Genomic DNA, 21,523 nt, shown 5'->3' on the forward strand with positions numbered 1-21,523 from the left:
GGAGGTTACCGTTTCCACTTGACTAAAAACAAGCCACAGGCCGCTGGTTTGGGAGTTGACTGCCTCTGACACTGCCACCATCTTTCTCTCTGTCACTCTCTCTTCACACACACTATGCCCGTCTCTTTTGCGCGCGGCCACTCAATGGATAGGCGCTGCCGCCGCTCGTGGCAGAGCTTCAGAAGTGGCATCGCCTTTTTAGTGGGTGACACGAAGCAACAAGGACGGATGTATTATCCACTTCCTTTTTCCTTCCACCAAACACAAGGATATTACCGTTTCGTCGTTCGCCTACAACACCCCCAGCTCCTCCCCCGTGCAGCATGTTCCCCATCCCCACCCCCCCCAAAAAGAGTGGGCTGAGGATAGGGAAAGGTGGTGCCGGGAATAGGACGGGAGGAAGGTGGTGCTGGCTTTGAGGGGCAGTGAGGAGTATGGCAAAAACAATGCGCGAGAAGTTGGAGCTTCAAGGATTTGCAGGAGAAATCAACAATAGTTGATTGTGAAAGGCTTTGACTGTTGTAGGGGAAAGAGTGAAAGGTGGAGAAAGGCTAGAAAGGGTGGGAAGCGGAGGTGCACATGCGTTGGCGTCTACGCTGACAGCGCTGCAGCTGCTCAAGTGCAATTGTGGCGCTGCCTGCCTCATGCCTTTGTAGCAGCGCGCCTTGTCGTCATGCCCCTAGAAGCAGTCTACAGAAAATGATAGACACGCATACACACAAACACACGTAGGACAGACACCCACACCAACCTTCACTCACTCAAAGACACCCAACCATCTACACAGCTGCCTTTTGGGGCTGGCTGGCTGGCTTAATTAATTTTTGAATTCCCCATTGAAATTGTTTTTGCCTCTCTGTTTTCTCTGCCTCTTGCCGCTGGCCAAGTGAGGCGCTGTCTTTGTGTGCTGGTATGGTATGGTGTGGTATGGTGTCCCCCTCCTTGTAGGTGGCATGGGCTAATTCATAGGCGTCAACGAACAAATTGTAGTTCCTCACACATAAACGAAAAGCTTTACTAGTTTTCTTCTTTTCCCGTTGTTGCTGTGTGTGTGTTTGTGTGTGTGTGGGGCATGTTTTCCCTAACTATGGGTTTTCTATACCCTATAGAGGAGATTACCCTGTAGAGGAGATTGCCGTCTGGAAAATATTATAAACACCTGAAGAAGAATAAATTGGTTTTTGTAAAGTTTCCCTAGCATTCTATTAAATATTTTAGAGAGAAATTTTGGTAAATGTACTTCTGTTGGTCGTATTTTAGGAATAAACAATCATTTCAATTTATTTTGTTTTCCTAAATGATTAAATTTAATTTTTTTTTTTATTTTAATCAAATCGGAATCAGTTAACAGAGAACGTTAAAAATGTTTGGCTTGAGGGCATAAAATGGTTGAATAAAGTGTAAATTTCATAATTTTATTCCATAAAATTCCACAAAGCTTTATTCTTGTATGAACTTTAAAGTATTTCCATCACCGAGTACACATTCCCAATGAAATTGCCCACGAAAAATATGTTAACATTAACGCAGTACAGGGTGAACATTGTATAGTTTTGCCGTGTCCAACCCAGCCTTAGAATATGATAACACTCGTCGAAAGCATCGAAAGCAAAAAAATTTCGTTCTGGTCTGTATTATCTGGATCGCCAAAAAACAATTTTCATACATACAATCAAAATAGGTACCAAACAGTCGAGTTTTTCCACACTTATGTATGTATGTAGCTGTGGCTTGGCCTGCACTCGCATTTTGGTTTTAGTTAAAAACAAATTTCGCTTTTCACCCACGCATTCATGCAATCCATCCACATACAAACAAAGTAAAAAGTTTAGCTCAACTCGAGGAAACTTTTAATTTATGTGTGTATCAGTGTGTGTGTGTGCTAGTTCGTGTATCTGTGTGTGTGTGTGTGTGTGTTAGTTTGTGAGTTGCTTTGACACGCAGTTATTTAATAAACGTAGCTGGAAGGCAAAAGTGAGGTCTCGTCTCGTCTCTCTCTCTCTCTCTCTTTCCCCCACCTCCCACAACAACCTCTTGCCATCATAAGCTCTCAAAGAGTGTGTATGCTTGTATGTCTATGTGTGTGTATGTGTGAGCCCCTGCTAATGGCATCTAAAATGGCTAAATAGCAATTTGCTGTTCTCCGCCAGAGGAAAACCAAGTTTCACTTGGCTCAAAATGTTTGCCTGTGGCCCGCTGGACGTGGACTGGGCCAAAAGGGAAAGCTTTCCTCTGGATAAAGTTCTCCCTCTGCCTCTGTGTCTTAGCTACGCTTAACATTTTAATTGCATTCATTATGTAATTTCATTTGCACGCTTTTGGGCGAAAAAACTTTAAATTAATTTCTTTTGTTGTGCGATTTCCGCCATTTTGCGACGCCGTAACATTTCCGTCGCCCCCAAAAAGCTGTGGTTACAACGCCTCCGTTTACGCCTACGACTACGCCTATGCCCACGCCCACGACCATTCTTCTGCCCACCCGACACGCCCGCAAGTGAAGTGTTTTAAGTTGACTTTAAGCCACAAACATTCATTCATTCATCTGTCTTTGGAACAGCTCTCGCATCGTCCTTCTGCTGCTTCAGTGACAGGACCACATCTACACAATCAATGCATCAAGGCCTGTCCATTTGTGTTGTGTGTGCAGCCAAAATATTCAGCGGAGCGTCAAGACAAACATGACGACACCACGGCAGTGAATCACTGAATCACAGAACTATGGCCAAGACAGGGAGCATATTGTCCGGGTCTGAGTCCAACCACTGAGCCACTGAACCACCGAGCAGTTAATAAGAAACGCAATCAACGCTGCGATTTGTTTTCTCAAGGCTAGAGAGTGGGGGAGTGGGTGGGGGGGGGGTCCAGGCTGCTAATATCTAGTATGCGTCTTGTCTACGGAGACACTACACGAGCACGAGTATATGTGCAACACCGAAATGGCCCAGCCTACAATAACAACAACTGGAAGTCGGACACGTGGCCATTAATGACGTATGAATGATGTAACACGCGACGGAGTCGAAGTCGCTGCTGACGCGGCACGTGGCCCACGGGTCCGGCGAGGCATGACAGGCCAAGAGTCACCCGGGGCAGCTCCTCGTTGCGGGTCTTTAATGCTCTGCCACTCCGCCACACTGCCACTCCTCCTCCACCTCCGCCTCCTTCAAAGATTGCTCATTTTGCCTGCGGCCTTTGGGCTGTGCATTTTGTTATTGCCAAAATGCGTATTGTTATAATCGCCATAAAAATAATAAAAATACAATACACAAATTTCTGTTCGAGCATAGCCCAAGCCTGGTTCAATATTTGCTAATCAAATGGGCGGCAACGGTGGGGCATAAATCAACTCGAAATTGGCAGCTGTGAAAGTTTTTGTGGAGTATGTGATGAGAGGGTTAAGGAAGCGGCAACAGAAGGATACCATTGAAAGGATGGGTAATAGATTTTGGAGGGAGGTGAACTATGGAATGGCAGGATGTGTGGGAAAACCTCGAGGCAAAAGAATCTATTTAGTCTTTTGTTGAAGTTCTTCGATTTCTGGAAGCTCTTCTATAGCCAGATATAAGGAGACTCAACCATTTTTTATATTTATTCTGATCAAATATCTGTCTATAGCAATATGCTGATTTTTTTCGCAGTATTATAAACTATTTTTGTGGCTCCGAACAATGTTATTTAGTAGCATAAATTGAATGTGAGGAATTGTGAATTGGATCCGTGGTAATGAGAAAACCATTCGATGGTTCTCATGGCGTCTCAATTTCAGGTTTTGAACTTTTTCTGGTGCACAATACATACCATCTGACTAATGTTTTTCTAACTAATGTTAATTCTTTATCCATAAGTAGCACCAATAAGCACTTCGGATAAGCGGAATATTCACTGTTACGCTCGTACTCGAAAGCGAGACGAAAAACCAAGCGGATGATAATGCTGAATGAACTTTTTGGCGTTATCTGCCATTTTCTCTGTGAGTGTCAATTACGTACCGGCGCGCTTGTAATCGCTCCAAATGTCGATGTTGATTTCGTTCATCTCGTGGCTCTTGTGACTGAGATTCACGCTTCTGCGACATGCTCACACGCATACTTTCGTTATCTTTTTGGACTCGTTTGCCTGTTATTTCTGCTCTAATGTTACGCATGTTTCTTTCTTTATTCGTTCATGGCATTGTTAACTATAACACACACACAAATTGACCAAACTGCTGTTCTTACTGATAAAAATCGGTGTGCAAACAATTTACAGTCACAAAAACCCATTGACATGTGTTTACTTTTTCTTTTCTATATTATTCTCTAAAAAAACATCTTTAAAAAAGTGAAATAGTTTTTTGTTTCATACTTTTTCCCTTCTATATTCTTAGGATCACATCTATAATTCTGATGATATGATTCATCGATGCTTCTGATCTTTTCTTCTATCTTATCTAAAGATATTACATCAAGTCTCTCAATAATTATCATGTACGTAGCATTAACTTTCCATAAGCTTTCCCTGATCTGGTCCTCTACCTCTCTCTACTGCTCCTCCGCCCCTTTGTCGACACCTATTACACCTTCCTTATCAATGCCAACAGATCTAGATGACTCCCTGAAACTTGTTCCCACAAAAATAAGAACAATGTCAACTTTGAATTCACACAAATAAAGGGAACACGCCAAATCAAACAATCCCTAACCACAAAGAACCACAGAAAAAAGGTAAGCCCACGAAATGAAAGTGAAAATTGTAATAAAAACAAATTACGGACATGAACAAATAGGCAAAAAGCGTGAGAGGGGGAGAGGGAGGGTGAGGGTGAGAAGGAAGGGAATTCTCACAGAAACATATTGAAAGTGTCCTCGTGGCTGCCTATGTCTATCTGAACAATACAAGCAATAATTGCGCGATTGATAAACAGCAGAAGCAGTGGAAGGGTGGCACGAGTGCCACGGGTGCCACGGGTGCAGGGTTCATGGTGCGTGTCCTGCCTGAACTCCGACGACGACTCCGATTACCAACGTTTGACTTTCGGAGATAATTGCAGGAGAGCTCGTTTACATTTGGTTCTTGTTTTTTTGTGTGATTCTTTTATAAACTGAAAGCTAGCATATTCACACGGCATTCCCTCCGTGGGGTGCACACCCCTTAACCACATCTCCACCCCGCGCCACTTAAGAGCCAATGACAACAAACAGCAAACAAACAATTAACATACAAACTGCCATCGCAAAAGGGGTGGTGGTGGCGGTGGCGGCGGCGGTAGAGGTAGATGTAGAGGTCTATATGGTTCTCGTGCCTCTGTATAGGGCTATAAATTACTGCGGTTCGACTCCGAGCGACCCTCGCTGTCAATTGATAACGCAGATTGACTCTAGAGGGTCGGCGGGTCAAGGGTTCTCCCACGGCCTCCTCTCACGTGAGTTGTGTCACTTGAGATAAAACGTCCGAGCAACGGCAAGCCGTGGAGAGTAGTGTAGTGCAGTGCCATAGTGGCCATAAATTCAACAAGCTCATAAATTCAATTGACAACTAAATTGCAGTTCGCTTTTTGGCCCCACACCGAGACCGGAGACGCTTCGACACAGTCACCTCCGGCTCTGGGTGCGCTGCGTTTCCGCCGTGTAAAGGCTGCTCTCTGGAGGTGCTCCCCCTTCCTTCTTCTAAAACTTTCAAGTGCGCCGCAGCTTTTCTATTTTCTTTTACCTTTCTCTCCCGCTTGTATTTTCCTATTTTTCCTATATATTTTCTCTGATTTTTTTTCGTTATTTGTTTTTTTTTTTTATATTTCATGTCGGAAGCGGGTCATTTCCAGCGGCATAAATCACAAACAAAAAAGCGAGGCCTTCGAAGGCGGAAGCCGACCTGTTGCACTCGCTGACAGTTTTCTATTAGACTTGTGCACCGCGTTTTTTAATTATTTTTGTAAAGTTTTTGCGCTTTTGTTCGCGCAGGCAAATTTGTTTGTCTATCAGTGCGAAATCAATGCTTGGACTGAAAAACTAAATTAGCAAAAAATATTGTATATTTTCCAGCTTGTTGCCGTCATCGAAAGGCGGTGACGACGCTAGTGCTGGTCCTCAGGGGTTGGGCCAACAATGACGTGATTTATGACCGACTCGTGCTTGAATCTCAAAGGGTGGTAATGACTGGAATCGGCAGTTAAGTGAACCGCGAAAAGGGCCATGAATAAAAATATTTGGACATCAATAGGCTCGCGTATACACACACTCGCACATGAGCGGACATGAGCCAGGGAAACCCTGGGAAACGGAGTTTTTCCAGCACCAGAAAGTTGGCCAAGTTCGCTTTTTCTTTATATTCATGTATTCTTCTTTTTTCGCTTGCCATATTAATAAATATGAGCGAATAAATTTAAGCGTAAGCGTCAGCCCGCGAAGCTGTCAAAAAGGACTTCACCGTCCTTTGGCCCCGGCTCAGTGCGGCACGGCCCCGGCATCGCTACGGACCCGGCGCCAGTTGGCACAGCAGCATTTTCAATTTATTTTCACAGCCTGAAACAATTACGGGTGAAAAAACGAAACGAAGAATAAACTGTGCGCAAATGAAATCAGGAATTAAATTTGAAGTGAGCGAAACATACGGCGTCAGATAGAGACCGAAACTGGGCAACAGCACGAGACAGCGACTGGGCAACGTGGAGAAAGAGGGAGAGAGAGAGAGAGACAGAGAGCGACACGGAGGGAGGCTGAGAGACACAATGTGGCGCTTACTTGTGGGTGGCCAAAGGGGGTGTGCCACCCGCTGCGCGTTTTGATGGAGAGGCGTGGGATGGCGTCCAGATTATGTGATTACGATTACCGTCGAGCATTACGAGTGTGTGTGTGTGTGTGCGAGCAACCATAGCGAATAAACAAACGACAGATGATGATAGACATCAGAAATATGATTACAGAATTTAAAATATAATTAAAAAATGGCAGAGAAAGGAGTGTAATATAAAAGCAGAAAGGGAGACCCGCTCCTGAGAAATATACTTAAATATATAGAGGGAAAACATTTTAATTATTTGAGAATTAGAGAAAGGCCTGGCTTGGCTAAGATAACAGCTCGAACTTTCTCTTTGTGTGCAAGTCTCTTTAATCTTCTATAACCACACTAACCAATTATTGAGTTCTTCTATGAGTATAAATCAATCAGTTACATGTGTTCCATCCATATAATTAAACACGCAATCAACGAGCATAAATCTATCCCATCATACATATAATAAACAATAAATTCTATCAATTGTTACTCACTCAATCATGGATGTTAGCGATATCATGCTCCCGTTCTCCACCCTACCCTTTCTCATTATGCACACCTAACCGCTCAATTGTCCGTGCAAGAAGGGAATCCCACACACATCCAAGCCAATCCAATCCAATCCAATTGAGTCCCATCCAGGGAACTCCTCTCCTATCTGTTGTATCTACCACGCTGTCAAGGACGCGTGCGCCCTAATGCGCTTCACATAACATTTTGATCATTTTATGATCTGTCGATTAGCCTCATTGTTGCTCGTTGGCCATCCCTCGAGCGCTGCTCGACGACTGGTAGCCAGAATGTCTGGATGCGCTCGGGGGTTGTCCTCGTCCTGGCCGCACACACTTCACTTCACGTTCCCTGTGAAGTGTGTTTGTGTGAGCGTGTGACTAACACGCTTTAATAGGATTACCGCTGAAGAGCACTTAAGAGTCAAATTATCAACGGGGGCAGTCACAGATAGACAGAGAGTCAGCCTGACGGAGAGACTCCGAGAGGGAATGTTGTGACTGTTGCGTTTTGTATGTTTACAGTCGGCCTGGACAATGAACATTAACAGAAGGCCGTCCAGGCTTTTGTTTGCCAACTTTCCCACTGTCAATAGACTCAAATTCAGTTCCCAGAGGGACCAGGGCAATGGTTCGTATCCCAGATTACGCGCATTAGTCAGGCTTAAGGCATTAAGTCAAGTGAGCAATTGAGATATCAGCACTGGTTCTCATGGATGTGCAGATGGATCGGGAGAACTATAATGGGAAGCTCTTGCAAATAAGATAATTAGTCCCAAGTGTTGATAGATATGAATGAAGATATGTAGCTCATATTTTCACAATTCTTTTATTGTCTGACCTGGAACTCTGAGTGGCTGACTTTTTCGGATATAACTTTTATTTTCATGACTTTCGTCAAGAGGAACATTTTTTGACGAGAAGGTGATATTATGGTCTGGCACTCACTTTCTTATTCTAGGCCATACAATTTAATGCAAAAATCAATAGAGCATCCTTGCGAGGGTCCTTTAAACATGAAGAGTGGCACTAAAAAGTCAACTACCGAAGCTAACCGTGGAGTAATACCTCGAGAAATCTCCCATTTCTACCAGGTTGGCCGCAAGATGAACCCTCGAGGTATTACGACTAGCTTCGGTAGTTGCCTCTTTAGTGCCACTCTTCATGTTTTAGCCATATTTTGATTGATTTTCTATATATAAATATATATATATATAAAGCTGGTTCCGAGTTTTATTGCAGCTTCTCTATACATAATCTTTACCTCCGTTCATGTGTTGGATTGTGCAATGTTTTCGGCAACTAAGATATCACAATGATAAGGAGTTAATTATCGAAATTCTTCTTAGAACGTATCTATGAAAACGTTCAAAAATATAGTAAGGACATGCCATGAAGTACTACTTCCTTAGCTTTCAGAATAACCTTTTAGAACTTTTCTCCTCTACACAGTGGACAATTTTCCACCAAACCACCCCCTGGAAAATTAAATGTGCTCGTCAAGGACATGCCACCCCCTCCCCCCCAGGACAGAGCACATCAGCGCCCTCTTCTGGGTGAACAATGAGACTTCAGGTTGCTGTCCTGACTGAAAGCTGTCACTAAAGCTCAAAGGACATTTTTGACATAGTCACAAAGTTGAAACTTACACAGTGCCGAGCTGCCTGCTCCTGCTGTTGTTCCTCCAACACCGACACCGACACCGCCTCCTCCTCCTGCACCACCGGCGCTGCTGCTGCTGCTCTTACTTCCGCTGTGCCTGCCCTGCTGCTGCTGATGCTGGTCGCTGGAGGCGGACGAGGACGAGGGCACGGCGGAGTGCGAGGATGTTGTGGCGCAGTCCAGCGAGGATTTATCTGCAAGAAGCAAAGAAGCAAACAAAAGGATACTTTAATTGCCAGGCAGCGAAAATTTGCACACTCAGCACGGCACGCTTCGCCTTTTGCCACGGAAGTGAATGGAAAAAAGTAAAAATACTCTCGTATGCCAAGCAATAGAAGTGGAAGCTGGGAAAAAATCATAAATCTCGGCATAGATAATTGTCATCAGAACTAGCGACTGGTTTATTTATTGCCCGAATTATGGTTTCCATTTCTATCTCCCTCCCCCTGCAGTCACAACATGGGTGGTGCCCCAGCGTCACGCAACGTCGCTCGACACGAACCAGCGCACCCTCTCCCTCACCGTCGCCTCTGACTCGCTGACAGATCCTGTGAACCGCAAAGGACATAATCGCGAGGGTTGTCACTTCACAGACCAGTCGCCAGGCAGAAGCCAGAGGACACCATCCAATCGAGAGATGTTTAATTGCCGTAAATCTTTGTTTGATGTAAACAACAATAAGCCAGCAGCCAACGAACAACGAACAACAAAAAATACCAAGAGAAATTTGCAACGCTTTCAATTGAAATGTCAAGCCGGATGTGATACGAGTCTATGATAATGATAGCCATGAAGATGATGGGTATCATGAGAGGACGATGTTCTCCCATGAGAGCTGTCTGGAAATGGACTGTGTCATAATTGCAGCTTCTGAGCGGGATGGGGGAAATGTTTAGGGATCTGAGTATGTGAGCATCCTTCGCTATTATATAGTAGTAAGTCTCACGTTATACTGGATTTTCGTTTAACCAAACTGACTGTTTTAAACTAAGAGAAAGTAACAATTCAATGAGAAAATGTCCAAGATTATATCAGCGAATGTAGTCACAGAAGATCTATGTATATATTTAAAGGCTATTTCCAAAATGCTATTTCCCAATTTGTAGATATTGAGGAAGATGATATGGATCATAATCACTACTACAGGAATCCACATTTTCATGGTCTAAGATTTCCCATCTTTGTCTGCTCTTCGTTTTTCAGAAAATTTTCTCCAAAAGTATATTTTAGCATTTAGTTCAACGTTTGATCCAAAAATGTTTAAATTAGAATGGGTAAACATTTAAGAAGTCTTTCTAATGGAATGTATCCATGTGGTTTTTTTTTATATAACGTTTTTCATATCTGACTGTTATATAATCGTCTTTGTATGTATATGTACTTATATCTTTGCCTTGTGTTGGCTGGCAAGTGTAATTATTTTTTATGCGCTTTTGTGAGCCAAACGTCTTTTCTGTTCAGCACAAAAAATAATGAGTTACGCATGAAAAAATCTTTTCATGCCAAAGGCAGCGGCAAAAACTCAGCTACAGTTGACAGCATCAGAGTCAGAGGAGACAGGGAGACCAGAGAAGAAAGAGATGGGGCCGTGGGGGCAGAAGCTGAAAAGGATTCATTTCATATTTGCTTGAGCGCTTCGGAATGAGATGGGAGGAAAATGAGTTGGCGGCCATTTTGTGTCTTCCATTTGCGATGAGAAAAGTCAGAACTTGTCTACAGGGCTTACACACAACGATAAGGAAAGGAAAATCATCTTAAAGTCTGTGATATAATAAGACAACATTTAAAATGTACAGCATTTTGCAGTCAAACAAACAACTTGTCCCTCAGCAAAAAGAACCACCGACAACTCGGAGGCCTTGTCAGTCTTGTCTAATTGAAACCGAAGCAAAAAGAAAACAAGAGCCATAGCCAGGGCATAAATTTGCCAAAAAAGAAACTTTCTTATAGAAATAAATGGACATGGACAGCGCTTGACTGGGACTTTCAAGGCATAACAAACTCCTGCCAAGCACGCGATGAAATTGTTCAGTTTTGATGGTTCTATCAAAACCTGGTCGCGGACAGCAGCAGCAGGCCAGAACAGAACAGGCCAACAGCCACCGACCAAGGGCCACATTATAAGCCACATCCGCCCAGCCGGCTTAAATTGATAAATATGTAACCGAAAAAAAAATAAACCCCAAGAGCGAGAATAGAAGCGAGACCCCAAAAGACCTCAACGTTTATATGGATAATTCAATTTAAATTTTTTGTGGAATATTTTTTTTTTTGGTGTGTTTGTTGTTTCATTTTTCCAGTTGTTGGTAGAACAAGCGGAATTATGTACATGGCTGGTCGCGGTTTTTGGCCATTGTTTTGGCCATTAAATGTAACGGGGCTCGGACATATTCGTTTGGCCTGAACTAGCGGAGGAGGTTCGTGAGAAGGAGAGGAGGTGTGGCGGTGTGGCGGTGGGTATGGCACATATGCTGTTTGGATGTGTTTAAATAAATACGCGAAATTTGCCACTTTTGTGGCACAACATTTTCGGCAGTTCATTTTCGTCCTTTTGCCACTTGGGGATTCGTTTTCCCTTTGACCGGAAGCGCAGGATTTGTTTTTCCGCCATTTCGTTGACATTTTTGTGCTAGACAATTGCGAGAAGGTCAGTGGGTTGGTGGGTGGACTTGGGTCGAATGGAGAATGTGTTTCAACGGCTGATCCTCGGCGGATTTATATCGTCATCATCTGCTCGTTCCTTACCTGCTCGGACTTTGTGCTCCACATGGGATGTGCTGGACGCCGTTAGCGACGGCAATGCCGGTGCCGCACTAACCGCATCCAAAGTGCCGGATGTGACCTGGCCAGCACTGGACGTGATGACGCCATGCTGTGTGCCGGCGGGCGAACACCCAGCGGGTGGCTGCAATGTATCCAGACGATGGCGCTGCACACTGCTGCTCACTCCGGCCGTACTGCTAGTCACCGCATTGTAGTTGAGCACTCCGGCCACGCCCACACCAACGCCGACGCCCACACCGACACCAGGGCCGTGATTGTGCGGCAAACCCAGGCAATTGCCAGCTCCATTCCCGGTCTGAACGGGCAGGGTGTCGAGGCTGTCTGTCAGGCGCTGGCTGGAGTAAATGTCGCTGTGGATGTGAAAGATCTGTAATGCTGGAGCATCTCTAAAGGATCAAATGACTCACCTGAAAGCACTGGTGGCCCCGAAGAAACTGCTGCGATCCTGCAGCGCCGCCTTGGCCTTCTCCACGCTCTGCTTCAGCTGCTCAAAGGTGGACTGATGGAAGCGGTACGAGGTCCAGTCCGGCGAGCACTGCCCCAGCGTCAGGCAGTCCTCGGTCTTCACCTGGGCGAGTGTCGGTGGCGAGACACGCTTCAGGTCCAGCGCCGTCTGATACGAACACGAGTTCTCGTACATGGTGCAAGCCTGAGAAGCCTCAATGGCTGGCTGTTGGCTGAACAATGGATTCCACTTGACTCTAAAGGGGGAAAGAAATTGAATGATGGGAGTTTTGTAGCGTTAAAATATTACATAAAGTATATATTTTTCATGGATTTATACAGATATTCGTAGAAAACAATCTTTAAAATCTACACTTTAGTTGGAAAATTGTATTGTAATTACTTGAAAGTAATCTAAATATATACCCAAGCACTCACCTCATAGCAAACTACAGAGCTACGGAAAGATATTCATAAATCATAACGCCTGGCCCACAATTAAAGACTGCAATTTTGAGAGGCCTCTTGGGCCAAACAACCGCTCTAATTGCCAAGGCTCCAACACGTTTTGGCAGTTCTCCCTCTGCCTCTGCCTCTGCCTCTCCCTCTCCCTCTCAGGCCTCACGCTCTTTTTGCCAGCATAATTAATAGTGGTGGCTGGTTGGAGCGGACAAGTGGGGCTCCTTTAGATATAGGCACGACGTGCATAATTATCTGGCTTGTTATTTATTGTACGAGTACGAGTACCAGTACAGTCCTGCTCTTTAGAATAGGCCAACGTTGCGTATGAGTGCTGGGCCGTACTGTGCGTGGGTGGCAGCCATTTGAGCGTGCATTTCTAATGTCCATAGAGGGGATAGAGGGTAAAGCAGAGAGTGCAGACCATTGTTAGCTGTGTCCTTTTTGGCCAGTCTGCAGTTAGCCCCGGGAACAAGCACTGGCACTGGCACGGGCAGAAGCAGAAGCACAGGGCATGCAAATTTTTGCACTCTGCCCTCGTCGGAAGTTGCTGAATTTTGATTTATGCCAACGAAATTTATGCCACACAACGTGCGACTTCCACTGTCTCTGGCTTAAAGTTTCCCCCAAACGCAAAAGCAAAAGCGAAATCGAGACGGCTTTAACTTGGGCAGCATCAGCGGGAATAGATTTCATTATCGGACGGTTGCATCTCGTACACAACATCATCAACTTTTGCCTTGTCAGACATTATAAACGGTCTGCACACGCCTCATTTATTATTTATTATTTGTACTTGGTTCGGGTTTGAGCCCTGGCTCGGGCTCGGGGTCGGGCTCGGGCTCTCGGGTTGGCTCTTCTTGTAAGCAAATGTAAGCAAATTTCCCCAAACAAACATTAGCGAGCAGACATCTTTTTTGTGCGTAGCTATCACAATCGTTGCGAGCGCGCGCACACCGGAAATACGAGCGGGATGCCAGGATGTCGGCCTGGAGATGGCCTGAATGCTCGTCTCGCTCTCTGACGCGTGTGGAGTGGAATGATTGCCGGGCGGCTGCCGTGAGTTATGCTTCGGTCGAATCGAGTTGCCAGCGAGCATCTGTTAATGGTATAATCCCCTTGTAGAACGAGAGAGATCTTTTAATTAAGAGGCCACACGCTCGCATCCTCATTAATGGTTTGTAAGATTTCACTGCTCTCGGGTTTGATTGTTCATTTTCAGGAATTTACAGATTTTTGAATGCTTTCGGGGCTCACTGCATAATGCGACTAGTGAGCTGTTTATTTGTCGAACTGATGATGATTTTGTTGCAGCCGCTGCACATTGGGCGGAATGCCGATTTTTTAGCATTTATCTCAAAATTATTTTGTTATAGTTTTATAATTTTATTATTATTCCCCTTCATTAAATGGCCATCCTTGGATTTTTAGAAACCCTTTAAATGTTCCTTGTTTCTGACTGTTAACATTGTGAATGTTCGAATGTCAGCGATTTCCATTTAAGAGAACCAAACAACGTTGTTTATCATGGAAAATGTACATTAAGGTATTTAGTATGTTGGTTAGAATTCTTTAGACATTTTAGGGCCTACCTCAAACTAGTTACCTTTCGTGGTGCAGAAGAAGTAAGATTTCTGCACCTTCGAACTATTTTCATAGATTCAGACAAGGTCGATATTCGTCGTGGCGATTTGCTGGAAGTTTGGTTGAACGAAACTTTTGACTGGATATACGAAGAAATAAATCAAGATTCTTCTCCAGAGACTACTTCGAGTTCTTGCAGTTCGTTATATGCATATCATAACGAATTGGTCTTCAGAAATGGTAAATCAGTAGGGATTCAGAAAAAGCCGCAATAATGACTCGAAAAAATCCAAATGGAAGGCAAACTTTCGACTGAAATGGGATCAAATATAAACAAATCAAGTTAGAATAGCCCTGGAAATTCCAATAATGGAAATACGGCAAGAAGAGCATTTTCAAATGGAAACTATTTACCTCTATATTGGATATCAATAAAGAGTTACTAGGCAAGCTTCACTTAATTTCAATAGTTCTTTCATTCAAGTAGCAAATAACTTCAATTAAACAAATTTTGCTTAAAACTCGTCACTCGGGGGCTTTTGGGGTCGCTGATTACGAATTTGATATTAGTTTTCTAGAGTCAAGATGTATTGAGATATTTTCTCTTCTAGATGTAGATGTAGCAAGTTCGGGGAGTTATTAGTTTTAGGTGAATCCGGCCTTATTGGAGCCGCCATTTTTAATTTTTCAAAACTGACTTTGGTTTTGTAATTATTAACTTCGAAAACACCCGAGTGACGAGTTTCAAGCGAATCCGATGAATTTTCACTGGCATTAGCTCAAAAAAGAATTTCGAATAGGGGACTACCAGCGATTGAGGTAGCAGAGGGATCAGCAGATAACGATAACCATTTTAAAGTCCATGACAATTTTTCATTTGAGTGAGATGTTGTATTCATATATATTTACATACTTATATGTATAAAAATTTTGTTTAATGATTGATTTGAAAATATTCCTGTGGTTTTTTAATGGATCAAATAAATCAGTAAATCAAAAGATCAGATTTTTTCCGACACTGCCATAATTCATTGCGAATCATTTCGAAGTTGTAAAAAATCAGGAACAGACTAAGCGACTAGGGTACAGCAACAGAGAAGGATTGAGAAGATGGCATTCGAAGAGTACTGAGGAAGAACGGGCATAGGTCCGGCCTAGAAATGGACTAAGAATCCACAGGCGTAGCGGTAGACGGATGATGTGGGAAGTCGGCATTGGGGAAAACGGAAGAAGATCATACCCACAAGTATTGCGCAATTAAACTTATATGGAAGGTTTGCTTGTGGTTTGCAACCACAAAGTACGCCACAGCGAAGTGTTAGGAGATATTAATATATTAAAAGCATTAAAGACTTAACTGAAATGCATTATGTGTGGGTGGAGGGCGAGCCTGATTCGAAATATTCAAAGTTTCGTCTTCTATGTAGCTTTACTATGGAGGTTAATGACAAACAATGGCATTTCCGCCCAGTGTGCGCTGCTTTGATTTTTTTGCTGGTTTATGAATATATCCGTTGTATGTCTGCTAATTTGATTAACAGTGGACGAACGATAGAAGCTTTTGTGGGGTGGCCGTGTTTGATTAGTGGGGAATTAGGAAATGGAATTTTCCGAGCATAAGGCTCCAGCAGGTGTCAAGATCCAGGTACTACTCGTACACTAGCTGACTTCAAAAACGTCTTGCCCATCAGATCATCTAAAGACGGTATAGCTTGGAACCAAAAAAGTAAATCCTACAAATGGATAAATAAGTTTCAAGGCATATCGAAATTCAAAATTTTACATCTCCTTCTACATAGTTCCAATCGTTAAAAGATATGAGGATCTAGTTACAGCATTCATTTCTTCGCTTGATTATTATAGGCATCATTGAGATCGTTCTACCTCTAAGTGCCTTAAAAACCCCGTCATAATGAGTTTAAGTCTCGTCAAAGTTTTGACTATATGAAAAACCATCCTTGACTTCCAGATGTCCTACATATTTCTGACTTGTCCATCAGATCATCCAAGTGCATACGGGAACACACTTTACAAAGAAGATCTAGCTCATAAATTTATCTTAATTATAAGTTGGTCTTTAGCCCAAGCCCACACTCACCTCAGGATTATGGCTGTTTCTCTGATAGAGCTTATCCAAAAATACTACTCCGCTTGTAGTCTTAGCTGCACTCGACTTGAAGAACTTCCGTTGGGTGTAGGTAACGTTTCAATCGCAAACACTTCACTTGTTGGCTCAATCGTTAAGGGCCGTTAATCACTCAAAACAAGTGCGTACAATTTGCAGACCGGAAATGAAATTATTGTCAGAATGGCGACGGACATGCGACAAGTGAACGCGACAGCGACGCGCCACGCGAATAAAGGTTTTGTTTGTATTTGATGTCGCCGTAGTAGTTTTGTAGCGGATATGCAAGGAAATTTGTCAGTGCAAGGACAAGGCAGACTGGACACCGACGGCAGCGGAGGCAGCAAAGGCAGCAACGTATACGGCGTTGAGGACGAGGATAAGAACGCGTTCCTTGATGTTCGCACAGGTGCATAGGAGGAAAGGGAGTAGCAGTCGGAGAAGTTGGGGCCGCCAACGAAAGCGGAATGAAAATGAAATCAAAAAGCGAAATTTCTATAATTTCCGCACAAAAATATCCGCGACACACACGGAGGAGGACACATGTGAGTGTTGCAGTTGCAGTTGTTCGTTCGTGTGTGTTTTGGTTGCTATTGCCACGCCCACAGCCAGCAACAAGCTGGGCGTATGTGTCCAAGTTTGCCACTCAACTAACGTGTAACGTGTGTGTGTGTTTCCTTCTTGTCCCTTTTCTTTTTTCGCTAGTATTTTTCTTGTGTGCTGCCCACTTGGCCAAGTGAACGTTTCGTTTTCTTTGCCTTTCCTGTGGATGTGGATGTGGATGATATTGACGACGTGCAACCGACGAATCTTAACCGCAAAATACCGTTATTATGTCGTCCGCGACGTGTTGCACGGTAACGCGCACTCGAAGTTAATGTGGCCCGGTGCTCGCCCAGATCATCCCGTCCGAAACAACGCTTGAACGTTCAAAGATGGCGACACGGACACGGACAGAGGCACGGACTCAAACACACACTCCTCCCACAATCATTATATTTTGGAGCTGTGTGTAATCAGCAACCGCGACGCTGCTAGCAAGGATGTCACCCCATCGTCCGTTCTTGCGGTGGTTGATGCGCAGGCGCGCTCCGCACTCCTGCTTTGCCCTTTTATCTGGTGCTGTCATCGGCTGCTGCTTCTGCTTCTACTGCTGCTGCTGCGAGATGGGCGGAGCCAAAACTGTGCCGCCGTGGATGCTCCTGGTGCTCCATTGGACTGCTCTTCTCTATGTTCTTGGGCAGCACTGTGGCAGCAGGCGGCGGGCATCATTAGTGCTAGCGAAGAGACCCCATTTTGGGCGGAAGTGCGTATGAGCAATATTTTAACAATGGCGTTTAAAACAGTTAAAGAGCCAGTACTAACACACGCTACTCTTATCTATGTGTGTGCATGTGTGTGTGCTAGTGTGTGAGGCCATTAGGCTCTTAGTTTAGCAAGGACTTTAAGACCCAGCCCAGCGATAAGCCCTCCTCGCCGCACACATAATACCATTTTAATTTCAAGCCGAAGTGGCCACAAAAGACGCCCCAAGATCTCGAGATGCGCCTGCCAAAAAGGATATAATTAACATGCCACATGCCCCACAGAATCACACATGTACACGCACACATGCTTACACTTGTATGTACTACATGTGTTAAATGACTTATAGATAAGCGCCCAGAACGGTGACATGATTTAAGGTACTGTGTCGAGGCGGGGATAATTTGTGATAAGCTAGCATATGGCATGGAATGGGGAGCTTCATTTGCCATCTCATAATTAGGGGAGGAGAAGAAGCGGAAGAAAAATGTCTACAAATCGTAGATCTAGTTAATGAGCGCTGAAGCAGAGCCACTAACTATACAGTAGTGTCAGTTCATACAACGAATACATTCCAAAAGAATTTTCTGAATTGCGTCCCTGGTATTCAGCAGTGGCGTTCGGCTTGAGCCACGTCATCACGAGCCAGCCGGTCCAGCAGTGCATTTGAATGTGTTTGAGTAACACACATACAATATCTCTCAAAAATATTTGATATTTATTTTTTTTATTTTTAGCGCTTCGCTTAATTTGGTTTTGTGTTTCGCTTGAGGTTCCAGCGTATTTTAATGGATGGGTGCACAAGTATTCTCACATTGCTGGCGTTTGTGGGCTATTTCACTTTCGTCTTCTGGGCTCACATACCCTTAATTTTTAGAGTATTATGACACTTTTTCAAGAAGCTTTCCCCACAATATCAACAGAACTGTTATAAGATTATAACTTATAAGGAGAAGCGGATATACACATGTAAATATACATCATATATATCATAATTGACTTCACATTCAAAGAAATCTACATTAGGTTATTCAAGGTGCGACGTTTAGCTTCATTAATTTTTTCCATTCGCGTTAGAAATCGAGAAATGGCCAAAAGATTTTAAATTTGTTGGGCAAGTATGACACAATCTGTATAGACCATTTCAAAGCTATCCATAATAATAAATGATATATATAATTTTCTGAACGCAAATCACTTTTGTATATGGGATCAAATGTAAGTTTATATGATACTAGGGGACAAGCCCCCCCTCACAATCGCTTCGCTTGTGCGCCAACCCCCGTTTCACTTGCTAAAGCAACCACAATAATTGTCTCAATGAACTGCAATTTTTCAAGAACTAACGTGTCGGTCATTTGTAACTGAGAAACATCTGCATCTGTGAGATACATTTATATCTGTTATAGTACAATTTTGGGCGACGACGACGACGATCCATAACCATGTATTTCATATACAATAATATGTACAGTACAATACATATATTTACCTACATGCATATGTATGTACAAGTGTGTATAGATAGATGTACAAGGGGAACTCATTATACGGAAAATTCGTAATGAAGTTTTTATTTTTGCAGAATATAGCATATCCGTATTCTGGAAATAAATTCGTTACATAGACAACTTCTTTGTACGTATGTTCGTATTAGAGAAATTCGACTGCAAAAGCTTTCAAATGCCTTGGAAAAGTAACGGTAAATGAAGCTTAGAAAAGGTGAAAGTCCTTGTAGAGCTTACAGTGCTTGAAAATCCTCATAAGCTCCCATAGCTTTAGCCAAGTCAAATAAAACTTGGATCCCAAAAAAACTCGTCATTAAGTACAAAATTATTCAATATTTTTATTGAACAAAACACACACTCATTTACACTTATCACAATAAGTTTGTTGTATATAACTCGCAAGACATAACATAAGTAGTTTCATATATACGTCAAAAGTCTGCCTAGTTTGCACTTGTTCTGTTTAGCCAGTGATAAAATTAATTACAAAAATGCGAAGGGATTCGGCCTTCATCCTGTTGAATGAATGTATTGGAAATGTGCGGATGGGAAGGTAAAAAAAAAGAGTAAGTCATTGTGCAGCATATCCGAGAATCTCTAAATGCGACTCCTTGAATTAGATTTCACATCAAACAGCTTTCGCACGAAGAAAACCTGGAAAACACAATGAAATTAGAATGAAGTAAAAGAAATAGTGGATTAAACGCACCTGAATGGAGCATGTGATCAATATGACCACAATTTGGCTTAGCGAGAAAGTCTGAATGTAGGAGTTATTATCCAAGAGCAGAGCATAGTCGCGGGCCTCGCGATGCCGGCTATGCGCCTGATAGCCCATCATGTCGTTGATGTTGCGCTCCACAGTACCGATGGTGGCCTAAGGTAATAAGTAGATCAGTTTCAGTTTTTGGGTGTGGCTTAGGAAAACAAAACCAGTTTCTGCTTACTGTAAAGTTTTGCATGTTTAGCTGCAGCTGCTCAATCTCTTTGGCGTACTTGTCCCAGGCGTCGTACTTCACTACTGTGATGTAGATGTTGACCAGCTTGCCAGCGAATCGCGAGAACTGGTTGTCAATGCAGACGGAGTAGTAGCCGCCGGGCGAGACCTGGTCAGTGTAGTCCGCCGTGGCCTGCCACTGGTAGGGCTTCACCACTTCATTGGCTGGATTGCGCACGGCAAAACCGGCCATGCCATCGCCGCCACGCACCACCTGGGGAACACAATTGTGAAAATCAAAGAGAAATAGTATCTATCAACGGACTTACACTGAAGGACACATAGAAAGTGGCCCCCGCCTGCACGTACTGATGATAGCAATCTTCTTTGCCAGCGTCTATGTGGACCTGCAAAGAATAAAACAATAATCTCCAGCTGTTCAGACTCCGTACGTCGTGTGGATGCTGCGTACTCCTTACCTTATAGTCCATGGCAACTGCTGGCAGATTCTCATACCACGGCTGTTGCGCCTCTTGGGCTGAGGCAACGTTGATCAAGCAGCAACAACAAATCAGAGCGAATGTCAGTAATAGATTATTAATCTGCTCTCGTTGCCACGTCAATCGCATTTTGGATTTGTTCATCTCAGTGTCACTTTGTGTATGCCAGCTATGGGTACGGACTCTAAAATGCGTTTTTCTCTACACTCCCTGCCGAACGGATGAACTAGTGATTAGGAATTCCTACCGGTTAGCTTTCTATTTGCTAAATAAACATTTAAAAATGTTAATAAACAACCAGTCGACCGCGGATCTATCGATACAATATACGGTCTGACCCTTGAAAATATACCGAAATATACCGATGAACTATTTTCACTCATATTCCATCATATTTCTCGATTTGGATATTCGGTTGAAAGTTAGAAGTTAGCAAGGAACCTCAGCAATGAACAAATAATTTTATCCGACAGTGTAAACAATTTTATACAATAATGGCGATTTGAAGTACTTATCTGAAACTGATTGTTTATAAAATAAAGTATAGACAGAAAAGATCAACGATAAGTTCCACAAAATTATTTGCTTTGCATGGTAACTACACGCTAACTACACATTGGCTACATATTAACTACATCTCTCACCTGTAGGGAAACGTGAACGTTTGTGGGAAAATACTGGAAAATACTAAAAAGTATTCAAAAATAATACACCATAAGAAGTATAAATAGAAATACTGCTAGCAATGCAAGTAAATCCGCAAAAATGCTATAAAATATATAAAAATATGCAAGGTGTTTGAGTTCATAAATATACCAAAATATACCGTCTCATTTTCAAAACATTAAACATGTGCAAGTTGCGTTGAACCGCGAAAAAAAGTGCTGTTTGTAAATCCAATCCAATATAATTTCCTGTAAAATAGTGAACAAGGAACCACCTGTTGGGTAAGCTGC

General features: G+C 43.2%; 2 protein-coding genes and 1 long non-coding RNA gene across 4 annotated transcripts in view; 1 reads left to right on the plus strand and 2 right to left on the minus strand.

Moving 5' to 3' along the window:
• The window catches only part of Ets65A (DNA-binding protein D-ETS-3), a 32,089-nt gene extending 14,816 nt beyond the window's left edge, over nucleotides 1-17,273 (minus strand). Inside the window, exons 1-4 of one of the 2 annotated variants that reach the window (XM_015187719.2) lie at nucleotides 16,291-17,273; nucleotides 12,113-12,406; nucleotides 11,667-12,055; nucleotides 8,909-9,115 (exon numbers count right to left, since the gene is read on the minus strand). In XM_015187719.2, the coding sequence (XP_015043205.2) occupies nucleotides 8,909-9,115; nucleotides 11,667-12,055; nucleotides 12,113-12,345 (829 nt within the window). In that variant the 5' untranslated portion in view covers nucleotides 12,346-12,406; nucleotides 16,291-17,273. Of the gene's footprint in view, nucleotides 1-8,908; nucleotides 9,116-11,666; nucleotides 12,056-12,112; nucleotides 12,407-12,587; nucleotides 12,720-16,290 lie in introns of those variants that run through there. The other variant, XM_033383129.1, reaches the window with a different exon arrangement.
• Nucleotides 4,606-8,936, plus strand: LOC117184629 (uncharacterized). Its single transcript, XR_004470038.1, has 3 exons — nucleotides 4,606-4,703; nucleotides 8,502-8,638; nucleotides 8,712-8,936. It is a non-coding gene; the product is annotated as an uncharacterized lncRNA (long non-coding RNA).
• A 2,175-nt stretch (nucleotides 17,274-19,448) lies between the features above and the next one.
• loj (p24 family member logjam) lies at nucleotides 19,449-20,905 on the minus strand. The gene is made up of 5 exons (XM_001353800.4): nucleotides 20,547-20,905; nucleotides 20,397-20,474; nucleotides 20,078-20,341; nucleotides 19,840-20,007; nucleotides 19,449-19,784 (listed from the first exon to the last, which is right to left on the minus strand). Exons 1-5 carry the CDS (start codon nucleotides 20,709-20,711, stop codon nucleotides 19,728-19,730), a joined length of 732 nt encoding a protein of 243 aa, XP_001353836.3. The 5' UTR covers nucleotides 20,712-20,905; the 3' UTR covers nucleotides 19,449-19,727.
• Nucleotides 20,906-21,523: the final 618 nt, after the last annotated feature.

This window comes from Drosophila pseudoobscura, chromosome X, assembly GCF_009870125.1.
Source record: "Drosophila pseudoobscura strain MV-25-SWS-2005 chromosome X, UCI_Dpse_MV25, whole genome shotgun sequence".
NCBI lineage: Eukaryota > Metazoa > Arthropoda > Insecta > Diptera > Drosophilidae > Drosophila > Drosophila pseudoobscura.